Genomic DNA, 12,976 nt, shown 5'->3' with positions numbered 1-12,976 from the left:
CGTCCTCCTGGCTCCTCCCCCTTTAGCTTCTGCCGGCCTCCGTTACCGGCGTCACCCGGGCCGGGTGTCGGGCCGGCTCTTCCCGGTTAATGACGCATGGCGTTATCATGCCGGCCGCTTCATGTAATCACAGTGGCCGGCGTGATGACGCCATGCGTCATTAACTGGGAAGAGCCGGCCCGACACCTGCCGGGTGACGCCGGTAACAGGCCGGCTGAGGGAGAGGAGCCAGGAGGACGCCGAGGGACCTCGCCGCCTACGGTGAGCTGGAAGAAGCAACAGGTAAGTGTATTCTTTTAAATTTGGGCACTCCTCAGTGTCCCTTTAAAGGATACACGAAGTGACATGATGAGATAGAGGTGTTTGTACAGTGCCTAGCACACAAATAACTATGCTGTGTTCCTTTTTTTCTTTCTCTGCCTGAAAGAGTTAAATATCAGGTATGTAAGTGGCTGACTCAGTCCTGACAGGAAGTGACTACAGTATGGCCTATGTCTATCTCATCATGTCACGTCACCTCAGGTATCCTTTAAGAGAAATGTGATATGAAAGAAGAAAATATTTCTGCTGATTTTCCATTTTTACTGGTTCTCTGTGATGTCAAAAGTGACATCACGTCTCCACTTTTCTTTTTTTCTTTTCAACACAACTCAGTGTTAATTTACTGCCTATTTTACAGATTACTGTCCCTCCCACAGCAAACATCACCTAGATAACAATCTTACAGCACTGCTTAAACTCTTCAAAGGGAGGGGGTATTCTTTTACCTGCTGGTCATAGAGTCCTTATCTTATCTGAAATGGGATGTTTGTATTATTTACATTTTGAGATGAGCTTGTTACTGTAACTAAAAATCAAAACTTCCCACAATCCTATTGGCACTGCACATTTTGGCACAAAGACCATGTAAAATATAGGGATCCATCTTAGAATTAATGGGGTTTGTGGGGTTTGCATATTTATTTGGAGCACTAACTATTTTTAGGCAATTTTTCATTTTTGGATGTTACAACCCCCTTTAAAGTGACCCTGAGAAGACAAATAGTAAAAGATTTATATACATACATTCCTACCTATCTGGGGCTTCCTCCAGCCTCCTCTGCACTGATTGCTCCCATGCTGTCTTCCTCTGCCTTCTCCCGTTATCAGCACCCTAGGTTTGTCAAGTCTGGGCGCACTGCGCATGCTCGCGCCCCACTGCGCTCCCGTGGCCGGGAGCAATCTGTGCCTGTGCAGTACTACTACACAGGTGCAGAACATACCCAGGCTGGGAGTGACATGGGGGGGGGGGGCAAAGGGGGCACAATCATTGACTGGCCCCGACTGGTTAAACTTACAGGACTGATAACGGGAGGAGAAGGCGGAGGAAGATGGCGTGGGAGCGATTGGAGTGGAGAGGGCTGGAGGAAGCCCCAGGTATGTAAAAATCTTTTACTATTAGTCATCTCATACAGGAACAGGCATGCTTGCTGTAATATTCCCTCCTATCTCCCTCCCATTCCCTCCTCCTAAAGGGAGTGAATGGGACAGGGTGGAGGAGGGAATTGGAGGGTGATAGGAGAGAACAGGACAGCAAGCCTGCCTCTTCCTGTCTGAAAATTTGACTGTACACAATTTTCAAGGAGTGTTTATGGGAACTGGAGGAATGAGGAGGGGAACAGAGAACATACAGGTGTATGTGGATCCAACATAAGCATACCTCTGTACTTGCATTTGTTGTAGATTCACAAAAATTGTGAAACTAGTGTAACAAAGCACCTATTTAGTACCTAAACACTTTATTTGTAGTAGGTTTGTGATTTCAGAACCCATACAAATGGCTCAAAGACAGCACTTAGATGTAAAATATATAACCTTTAATGAATTAATACTTGGCTACAGATGTCGGTCAAACGCCTAAATGTCCTCAAGCTCAATCAGATAAGTTCACAAATATTTCTGAGGTTCCTATATGTCCTGATAAGCATCTCAGGTTCAATGGTCCCAGGCAAAGTTGCTATCAACAAACAGTCCTGTCAAGAAGCTGTCAGAATAAGGTGTTGGCTTTCAAATACTTGAAATGCATTCAGAGGCTGAAATTATATAGACTCCATTGCCTTTCTAAGTGAACCTTAGCAGGCCCCATGTTTCTGCACATCAATGGAATTTTCACACCTCTTCTAGCAGATTTGCAAGGCCAGCATTTGCTTTTGTCTTCCCCCTACTGAGAAACTACAACAATCAAGGAAGAGCTTAATTAACCCATTCCTTCCCAAAGTGCAATGTTATTATTATTATTTATTGTACTGGTATTTATAAAGCGCCAACATATTACGCAGCGCTGGACATTAATTTAGGTTGCAGACAATATTTAGGGGTGACAAAGCCAGCTTTTTACCGTCTCTCAGGCCATGGAGAGCTGCATCTCACATTGGGAAAAAAATAAGCTAGTTTGCTGGAATCTCTAGGGATTTTAAATAAAACGCACAGAGGTAAAAAAAAAAAGGTGGCCAGGCCCATAAAAAGTGCCACACTCAGACTCAGTCCAACTTCAGGGACCCAGGCCTATTCAAGGGAAAGAACTTTACAGCGATCTCCAGTGATGTTTACTGGAAATCAGAGGCTGAAAGTAGCAGAGGTTACCATGTCCCTAGTCAGAGATGCAGTAACACCCCGGCAGTGAACCCAGTCGCCATTGCTAAGCCCCATTCAGTCACCACATCGCTCTGCAGTGCCCGCTCTATAAACAATAAGACAGCCATTATTGCGGACCTTATTCAGACATGCGATTTTTCATGCATCACTGAAACTTGGATTGATGCCAATGCGGGCCCCACATTGGAAGCAACCATCCCATACAATTACTCAGTCCTAAGTGAGGGAAGACGAGACCGCAGAGGAGGGGGTGTAGCAATTTGTGGCAAAACAACCCTGCAGCTCAGAGCCCTGATTGTTGGCTCAACAAAGTCCTTTGAATGTATAGGAGCCCAGATCTCAGCTGGTAAAGGCTTCAAAATTTTAGTGGTTTATCGTCCCCCCGGAGATGCTGACCCATTCCTACAGGAATGCTCGGAACTTCTGGCCATGCTGACTCTGTCTTATCTGAGATGGATCATCCTTGGTGACTTCAACTTCTGGGCTGATAACACTCAATCACAAGATGCAAATGAACTAATAAGTCTCATGGGAGGACTAGGCTTCACACAAGTTGTAAAATCTGCTATCCACAGAGGAGGGCATACCCTAGACTTACTTTTCCACCTCGGAATGGACATTAGTAACATAACAGTAACCCCAGTGGTGTGGTCAGACCATCACATAATACAGCTTACTATTGAACATCACCCTATCAAGCAGTTCCCTAAAGAAACAATCAAAATCCATCCCCTGAATAAATTAATACCGGAGAGGATAACTGCCAACCTGGATTTTACAAATCTGCTCCACAGTCAAATGGACCCCAACACTCTAGTAACCCAGTACAACAACACGATATATGAAACTCTTGACAGTATTGCCCCATGGCGCACCAAATCAGCAACCAAAAAGCAGAAGGCTAATTGGTTTGACAAAACCATCATGGATCTAAAAAAGAAAGGGCGCAGACTAGAAAGACAGTGGCGTAAATCAGGGTCTGAGGAGCACAAATCTAGCCTAGTTCAACACCTCAGACAATACCAACAACCAACTACCGTACCACCATGGCAAGTCTTTGACACTCTGAGTGAAGAAGATTTTGGAATTCTCATTCAAAGTCTCTGCCCCACTACCTGCGACCTGGATCCTGGCCCAACTGGATCCTTAATGCAGTGCCCAGAGCTGATCAGGCCAGCACTTCACAAAATCACTCAGTGCTCCTTGAAAAGTGGACTTTTCCCAGAAGAACTAAAGAAAGCAATCGTAAAACCCCTCTTGAAGATACCATCACTAGATCCTGATTCTGTGACCAACAGACCTGTGGCGAACTCATCATTCCTATCAAAAGTTATCGAGAAAGCAGTCGCCAACCAGCTAGAAGCCAGGCTTACAGATAACATCTTTGATACTTTTCAGTCAGAATTCAGGAAAGGCAAAGCACTGAAACTGCAGTAGTCCGAGTAATGAATGATCTACTTACTGCAAGGGACAAGTGATTGCCCAATTCTGATTCTTCTCGACTTGTCTGCACAGAGGCGCTCAGTGTGGTTTTGATGCTGATAAGCTGTATGCTCCTTTTTGATTGGCCTGATGAAGCGGGATTGAGCCCGAGAAACGCGTTGCCTATTTTTACTGTGGAGTATAAATAAATTGTTGTTTGACTGTTGATGCCACAGTCCTTTTTTTGTTTGCTTTGTCTGCATGGATGGGATAGGCCCACCACTGCCCCATCGGTTTTAAGCTCGTTTAAGTGACTTTTATTCTATTGGCGCCTCTGGAAAGCTTCTACATATATGTCTGCAGCATTTGATATTGTGGATCATGAAATACTTATCCAGCGACTGAAGAATTACTGTGGCCTAAAGGGTACTGTTCTCAGCTGGTTTCAGACCTTCCTATCTTGCAGGACACAGCAAGTATGTCTGGGCACACATTACTCGAATCCAGTGCCACTTGCCTATGGAGTTCCACAGGGTTCTGTACTATCACCATTACGCTTTGCCGTCTACATGCTCCCACTGGGCAAAATAATCCAGAACTATGGCCTAGGATACCATTGTTATGCAGATGACACACAACTGTATCTGTCCTTCAAGCCTGGCACCCAAGACCCATCAGCATCCATAAATGCGTGTCTAGTTTATTTACAAAATTGGATGAACACCAGCTGGCTGAGGCTGAACTCGGGCAAAACAGAGGTGTTGGTGGTGCGTGGTCCACATGATGGATAAAGGTCAAAACGCTCACCACCTCAAACTAGCAATTGGGGGAGATACCGTACAGTATACAGACTCTGTGCAAAACCTTGGTGTGATCCTGGATGGAAATCTAAAACTCAGACAGCAGGTATCAGCTGTTGTCAAGTCTTCCTTCTTCCATCTAAGAAATATAGCGAAAATCAAACACTTTATCCCAGCTGAAGACCTACCTACCCTGGTTCATGCATTTGTATCCTCCCGCCTAGACTACTGCAACGCCCTGTTCATTGGATCTACAGATAAGGTTCTGCGCCCCTTACAATTAGTACAGAATGCTGCAGCCAGACTCCTAGCCAATGCAGCCCCCCCCCCCCCCCCCCCTGCAGCTCACACATCACTCCAGTACTGCAAACTCTTCACTGGTTGCCAGTAAAATGGAGAATCGATTTTAAGATCTGCGTATTACGTATTAACATTTAATATATAATCACACTGGTAATTAGATGAAATGTGATTATATCACTAATTAAACATCATCCTACAGGTCACTGCTTTAATTTACAAAGTTTCTCTGTGACATATAGTCCTATACAGATTTAGGAGGATATGTACTCTACACAAATTAACTTAAAGTGGAACTATTTTCAAAATTTCCCTATGTTCCAAATTAGCCACATCATGATTAGTTGTTCTTGAAACGTTACTGAAAGAGCAAATTTTATATGTTTCACTTTAAAAGGAGAGTACGTGTTGTAGTCAACCATTTGTCTTATAGGGGTATAGTCACTACACTGCAGTTAGTAGAATTATTATTATTGCTTTATAAAGAGCCAAAATATTCAGTGGCACTGTACAAAGTAAGAAACAAACGTGGTACAAAATAATCCAGACAATGATATACACCAATATATGAAATACAGAATTGATACACAATACAGAATTACAATGACCAAATGACTCTGAATACATGTGTAACAAAATCCAAGACAAAAAAGGAGTGAGAGAGCCCGGCCCTTGCGAGCCTACAATCTAAAGGAATAAGGAATAGTAGAATAAGGTGCATAAAGTCTTACCGCACAATGAATAGCGCGTAATGCAATAAATTATTCTGTTTACCACAATGTAGAAAATTTACCTCAAAAACACAAACCGAGATAACAGAGAACCACTTTTATGTCTAAAGTTAAAACATATGAAGAGGAATTGATATAAATCCGAAGGGTACTGAGTTATCTGAAAGGCAGCCACACAGTGAGCCAGTGGAGAAAATAAGCCCGTTTCCACTTTGCGCTCGCAATTGTACTTTGAGTTGGTGCACTCCAACAAACAAAAGGGGTGGAGACCCAACTTCCACTGAGGTTGTCAATAAATGATATATGGGAGACACCAAGGGATATAAAACGATTCATATTACATTAAAAGGAGATGTGGATTTGCCTCCATTAAAAAAACTCCAGGTCGAAAAGAATATTTTTTATTATAATAACTCACAACAAGGCGTTTAGTGGACTAAACATTCTTTTATTCAGATCAGTAGAGTATTTCATAGATGCAATGTTAAAAAAGGAGGTGCTTCAAAAAGGCTCATATCTGTATGATGGGTGTACCCAAATTATTACAATCCTGATATAGCTGGTCCGATATATATTGGAAAACCTATAATTATCAAAAAATTATATTGAAATCAGAACAAATTCTCATGTTAAGGATTGTAGAGAGTCTTTTTTATACACAGGTTGTTCATGAGGTTTTGTGCCCCTTCCTGATTCAAAACCACATGCAAAATCAGTAGTAAAAGTGGTTGTTCTGTTTGTAGAGGAAACTTCCTTCTTGAAAGCGCTAGGGCTGGTGGGAAGATCCCGCTCTCTGTGTTTAAATCTAAGTTATGTACATCGTACTGCCCGAGTTTACATTGACAAATCGTAGGGAGGCTTTGTAGTTGGGCAGACAGTACTCATTGCTACCCTTTCCACAGTCTGAGACATAATTGTCCTTTATTATTTCATTATTTGGCCTGGGACGCTACTTTACTATTTGCATAACTTCAGTGTGTATCACTCATGAGCTGTAGAGATTTGTACTGGCTGTGCTTGTTTGTCCTTGTCTAAATTCCAGTTCACATGCATGAACATCACATTACTTGTACGTAGTGCAGTTTACTTAAACTTCTTCTAGCTCTTACTTACCGTAATTTGAAATCAGATTTGGTCTATGAGTTGGAGTTTTTAATAGTAGTGACATTTTTTATGTACCAGTATATAATTGATGGTGAACCATCAATATTTCAGGGTACCTATCGACCAGAAACATATGGGAAAATGTCTATTATAATTGTACATCATAAAGTTTGTATGACATTTCTGTGTTTTTTTTCCCTTCACAGACATGGCAGTTTCAATGCAGTTCAAAATTTTGCATTCAGCTATTGAGTTCATAAAGACAACTTCATGTCAGGACTCTCAGTCTGAGGGCAGCTTCAGTCATTCTTTTCATGCCAAGTATCCTAAGAGAAAGAGCATTGCTGGTAAGTGTGGAGACAGCTCAGAAAATAACTACACCTACCATTTGATATTTATATGTGGTATATCCTGACACCTAATCTTAACCCCCATGGTGGTTAATATTCTAAATTCTACTATCGGGGAAAGTAGAATATTGGTAAAAGTAACAATATTCTATCATTGGTATGACTTGGCAACCATTTTTTCATTGTGCCTCTATTTAATATACGCGATGAAACATGTTAGCCATTATGTGATGTATTAGATTTAAAATAGATTCTCTACGTTCAAGGCATTGCACAGAGTGAACTTTTATATATGTATTAACCTATAGCAAAATGTTAGAACAACATTGTCTCCACTGTTCTCACTGAGGCTGGTTCACGATACAAACTTGGTGCAAACTGACTTTGCTATAAAAAAAAAAAAAAAAAAATGAAAAAAAAAAAATCTAGCTGTAGGCAGTTCATTGGTGTGGTTACTGTGATGGGACCTCCACAGGAGTCAGTGGAAAAATTGTGTCTGTGCCTTTGAAATTGCCAGGAAAGCTGCAGGCACAGTAAACACATGGTAAAACCAGCCAGTCAGCATCTGCTCAAAGCACCAATCAGCACCAAGCATCTACAGTACTACTAAAGTGGTAGTTAGTAATATTATTTTTTCAGTCCTTCCAACATGAATGTGTTGTAATTAATTTGATACATAAAGCAGGTTTATAAAAATTCAAATTCCAGCAGTGCTAACCTAATACAGCAACAGTCCTCCACACACTCTCCACTGCACCTTAACAGGTAAATATACAGTTCACTAAATGTGGGTGTACTGTAGTTCAATAGTAGATACCATACCAAAAAATTACACAAATGAATATTCCATGACTCCTGAGATCATGCAATTGCCAAGCTTTATGGGACACCTGTAAGAGTTTAACTAACCTGGGGCTTCTACCGGTCCCCTACAGACGTCCTGTGCCCATGCCGGGACAAACCGATCCACTGGTCCCCCGCCGCAACTCACTTTTTTTTGTTTTTTTAATCTAAGTCCTTACAGGTATCCTTTAAGTACCTGCAAAAAACAGGCGGACAATGGCACATTACCTCAGTAGTACAACACCACCACCATTCCACCGTGTTACGACCTAATGACTCAATTCCTGTATATGGTGACTGTGATCACTCCACAGGTGGCTGGTAAAACAGCATCTTATGTGTGGAAGGTGCAAGGTGGTACTGGTGTTCCGATGTTAGTCTTGAAGGATCGGTTGGAGGGTAGCTGTGGGATGCTGCAGGAGCCCCGGCCGGATGACCGTACATACTTATACTGTATATGCTGTATACCGACTTACACTTGTGGGTGCACTTCTTATTTTAACTTTTTATTAAAATGGTTGGCATGCTATGACCGGTGCTCTTTTCTTTGAGGTGTTTTTCCAGCCAGCTGTGAAAGTCTTCCAATTGATGGATATTATGTACTGCTTGATTATACAGATATCTAGTAAAGCTTGTGTTTGGGAAGGAGGAGGGATTACACATGAATTGAGTAATTAGGTTGTAACACAGTGGGGATGTTGTACTACTGAGGTAATGCACCATTGTTGGCCTGTTTTTTGCAGGCTTATTTTTTATTTTATTTTTTGCAGGTGCTTGAAACTTGTCCATTGTAGGATCTCAGGAGTCTCAGGAATAATTGCCATTTGCTGTGCAGTGGAGAACTTATTTGTGTAACATAAGGGCCTGTTCACATGGACGCTTGGCAGCGTTTACTGCCAAGCGTTCGGGACGCGTCGGTTAAACGTTCCCATTCAAGTGAATGGAAGTGTTTAACATCGTTGGTTACTGTCGACTACCGGTGATTGCGCAAACGCGCATTCCGTTCCAGATTTTCCCCGTCGTTTCAGGCGATCCTGGACGCCTCATGTGGTTTCTAATGTAAATTCACTGCCGCCTCTTCATGTCCCCTTGAGGGGACAAAAAACGCAGACGATCGTTGCAGAAAAGCCCTCGAATGAGGCACCGCCAGACAAGACGAGAGGAGAAGCCAGAAGCTGCTTGTCTGAACTGGCCCTTAAGCAGGGAAAATGTATTTTGGTTTTTTTCTCATAATTAGCAAGTTAATAAAGCTCATGGGAGTATACCGTATATACTCGCATATAAGCCAACTTGCATATAAGCCGAGGTACCCACTTTCCCCCCATAAACCAGGAAAAAGTGACTGACTCGCATATAACCCCCCCCCCCCACCCCCCCCAGTATAGCTTCAGAATAAATAACCAGATGTGCTCATAGTATGAGACATCCCCCCCCTCCCCAAAGGCAAATAGGCCCCCAGTATGAAGCAGCCGACCTCCCCATAGCCAGATGTGTATCCATGTCTCTGCTAATTGCCCCTCATATCTGCTTAGCTCTCAGCCTCTTCTAGACACACATCCTGCTGACAACCAGGGGCATTGCCCAAAACAAATCTTCTACACCCTTTAGTCTGGACCCTCAAATGCTGCTAACAGGAATGTATTTTTCCATGATTGCAGATTATAATTCACACCAGACAAACACAGGACAAATCAGTAAGGTGACGCTTCTCATCAGGGCAACTAAGTTCTTCTCACATGATCTGCAAAGCTGCAGGCAGAGAATGTACCTGATCCTTGACACACAGCCCACATGTGTCATGAATAACTTCATTCCATTCTCCTCTGCACAGCTCATCTCCATGTGCACTTCAGAGCGGACTTCTGTCATCTACTGGGCATGTGTGGAAGACAGCAAAGCATGCAGGGAGATGTAGTTTCTTGAAGCCCAGCATTTACTTGTAACTTCGACTGTCTTTACTCTGCTCCCTCCCCACATGCTGAAGCCGGGAAATGTACAGTTGCTTCTTGTATTCTCAATGCTGCATCCTCCATGGCAATGCTTTGTGGTTATGCGCTGATACATGTGTTTATGTGACAGGCAGCCACACGCTGTTATTATGCCCGGATCTGTATACTGCCGTGGCTGCAGCTCACTATCAGAGATTCATGATAGTGAGCTGCAGCTACGGCAGCATAAATCCGAGCATAATAACAGCGTGTGGCTGCCTGTCACATAAACATATGTATCAGCGCATAACAGTGGATGAAGCATTGAGAATACAAGAAGCGACTACATTTCCCGGCTTCAGCCTGTAGGGAGGGAGCGGAGTAAAAGCCATCAAAAGGATTCCTGCTCTCTGTAATGCTGCACGCTCTGGAAGCGCTGGGGAACATCAGTCTGGTTACTGCTGCACGAACACTGCTGTGGGCATGGGCAGGACAGACATAGTGGGGGCACAGCTAGCTGACTCGCATAGAAGCCGAGGTGGGGGGGGGGGAATTTTCAGCACATTTTTTTTGTGCTGAAAAATTTGGCTTCTATGCGAGTATATACGGTAGTTTTGAGAAAACATTAACCATTTGTATCTAAGAACGTGTGGAGTGGTTTTCCAAGCAGAAGTACTAAAGCAAAAGTCATTTTTAATGGCTAATTCCCCATCCTTTTAAAACTGTTTAGTGCACTGGGCTTAATACTTAACATTTAAGCAACCCTACTTTTTGTATTGATGTCCATTGTCTATTGGTCGGGACCAGGCCGCAGTTTAGATATTGGAGTAACCTTAAAGTGGACCTAAACTCTTACACAGGACAGAAAGAAAACATTGAAAAATACACCCTAAATGTATTTAGAGCGTTTAGCCCATTTCATTGCCCCTCATTTGCGTCTAATCACAAGTTGTCATTTGATCTTCCCTGTGTGTCACCTGACTGCCACAGCAGATAAGGCATATAGCTCATTTGAAAGCACAGGATGTTAAAAATATATCTGCTTCCGTGAAATCAGAAAGTAGAAACCGTGCAGATTTATTTCAGGATTTGTATCAGCTGTAACAAAGAAATGCTTTTCTTTAAAGGTTATTATGCTGTTGCGTATCTTTAAAGCGGTATTGTCACTATAAAAATCAAATTTCAACAGCAACTGGTCTGAGTGTATTAAGTGATAAAGATGCTAATCCTGCATTCAAAACTTGTAAAACGTTTTCTGCTGTTATGGTTTGGAGTTATCACATACTTTATGAGCACTGGCCCTAGTGCCAAACAGTGCCAAAAAGTTGAATGCTGGGAGTTCTTTTTATCTATAATATATTCCTCCTCTTCCATTTATTTCCCTGCCGAGCTTTCTTATCTGAAACCCCTCTGCTCACTTGTGTTTACAAGCAAGGCTGAGGTGACTCAGCGATTGGAGGATAAGATAGTGTAGTTCCTAGTATACACCTCAGTGTGAGTGTCTGAAGACTCTGGGAGGAGGGCAGCTAATGAATACACAATGAGCAAGAGAAGGGAGGGGGGAAAACAAGAGTCAGGGAGGATATGATGTCAGCATTAGCTTGGCAAGATGGCCACTGCCTAGAATAGGATTTTCTGCTTTTCCTTTATAAAATTTACAGGAATCAGTACATGGATAGCACAATACATCTGTTATGCAAGTAGAAGTAGTATGTATGTACTTATAGATGTGTTTTTTAGTTCTAGGTTAGCATGGGTGTCGCTTGCTCTTTAAGAGCAGAGAGGAAGTTCTGAATACAGGTTTGCTTTAATGAAATTATCATTTAAAACCTAGTAAGCCAAAAACTCGGCTTGGACAAGGAATGTTAAATGCATTATGAGGTAAATGTCAGAGTCCATGGCCCAAATGCAATTAACTTTTTCTTGTGGGTTTTCTCTTAGGAGATAATTTTTCATGTTCTATTTAAAATAACTTTTCAGCACTTAGAAACTGAAAAAGTAGATAAAACAGCACTAAAATATCACCTAGGAGAAAACTGAGAAAAGGTTAATTGCATATGGGCTGATGTGTTTGCTTATGATGGATCAGTCTAAGCTTCTGTGTGGGATTTCTTATGTTGTTATAACCTGTAACCATCTGAAAAACAAGCTCCACATAGTGCATTACCAATAATACAAATTGAATGCATGCACATCCACCCAGTGAAAAATAGTGATTTGTGTTCCACTCCTGTGACATCCAAATCCACTCCCTCCAGTACAGCCGCTCACCGAATAGATGCCACCTCAAATTCCAGGTGGGTCTAGCGCTTTGCCGCACGGCAACAAACTTCACAGCTCCAATAATTCAACTTGTATAAAATCTCCAGTTTATTCCACCAAGAACATGTAAAAACAAATGAATAGCACATAGCATAATACTGTTTGCACATAAATTCCCTGGCCTGCGCCCTTCAGTGCACTCACTTGAATCGCAAAGGTTATGCGCATATCGGGCTGAGCCAGGTGCCTCTGACGTCACAGAGCAGAGGGACGTATGCACGGGGATCAAGCGCTGGTACAGCGGGAGTACGGGACGCCGACACCACGGTGAGAGAGCCATATTGCTGGGCTGAGAAGCCCGATATGCGCATAACCTTTGCGATTCAAGTGAGTGCACTGAAGGGCGCAGGCCAGGGAATTTATGTGCAAACAGTATTATGCTATGTGCTATTCATTTGTTTTTACATGTTCTTGGTGGAATAAACTGGAGATTTTATACAAGTTGAATTATTGGAGCTGTGAAGTTTGTTGCCGTGCGGCAAAGCGCTAGACCCACCTGGAATTTGAGGTGGCATCTATTCGGTGAGCGGCTGTACTGGAGG

The 12,976-nt window shown here is 42.6% G+C and overlaps 1 protein-coding gene across 2 annotated transcripts in view; it reads left to right on the top strand.

Annotated features, from left to right (window-relative positions):
* Positions 1–12,976, top strand: part of LYST (lysosomal trafficking regulator) — a 287,630-nt gene that overhangs the window by 156,563 nt on the left and 118,091 nt on the right. For both annotated transcript variants that reach the window (XM_068231777.1, XM_068231776.1), the window contains exon 27: positions 7,198–7,338. In XM_068231777.1, the coding sequence (XP_068087878.1) occupies positions 7,198–7,338 (141 nt within the window). The remainder of the gene's footprint in view (positions 1–7,197; positions 7,339–12,976) is intronic.

The sequence above is a fragment of the Hyperolius riggenbachi genome, chromosome 4, assembly GCF_040937935.1.
Source record: "Hyperolius riggenbachi isolate aHypRig1 chromosome 4, aHypRig1.pri, whole genome shotgun sequence".
NCBI lineage: Eukaryota > Metazoa > Chordata > Amphibia > Anura > Hyperoliidae > Hyperolius > Hyperolius riggenbachi.
This window is presented reverse-complemented; position numbering and strand designations above follow the sequence as displayed.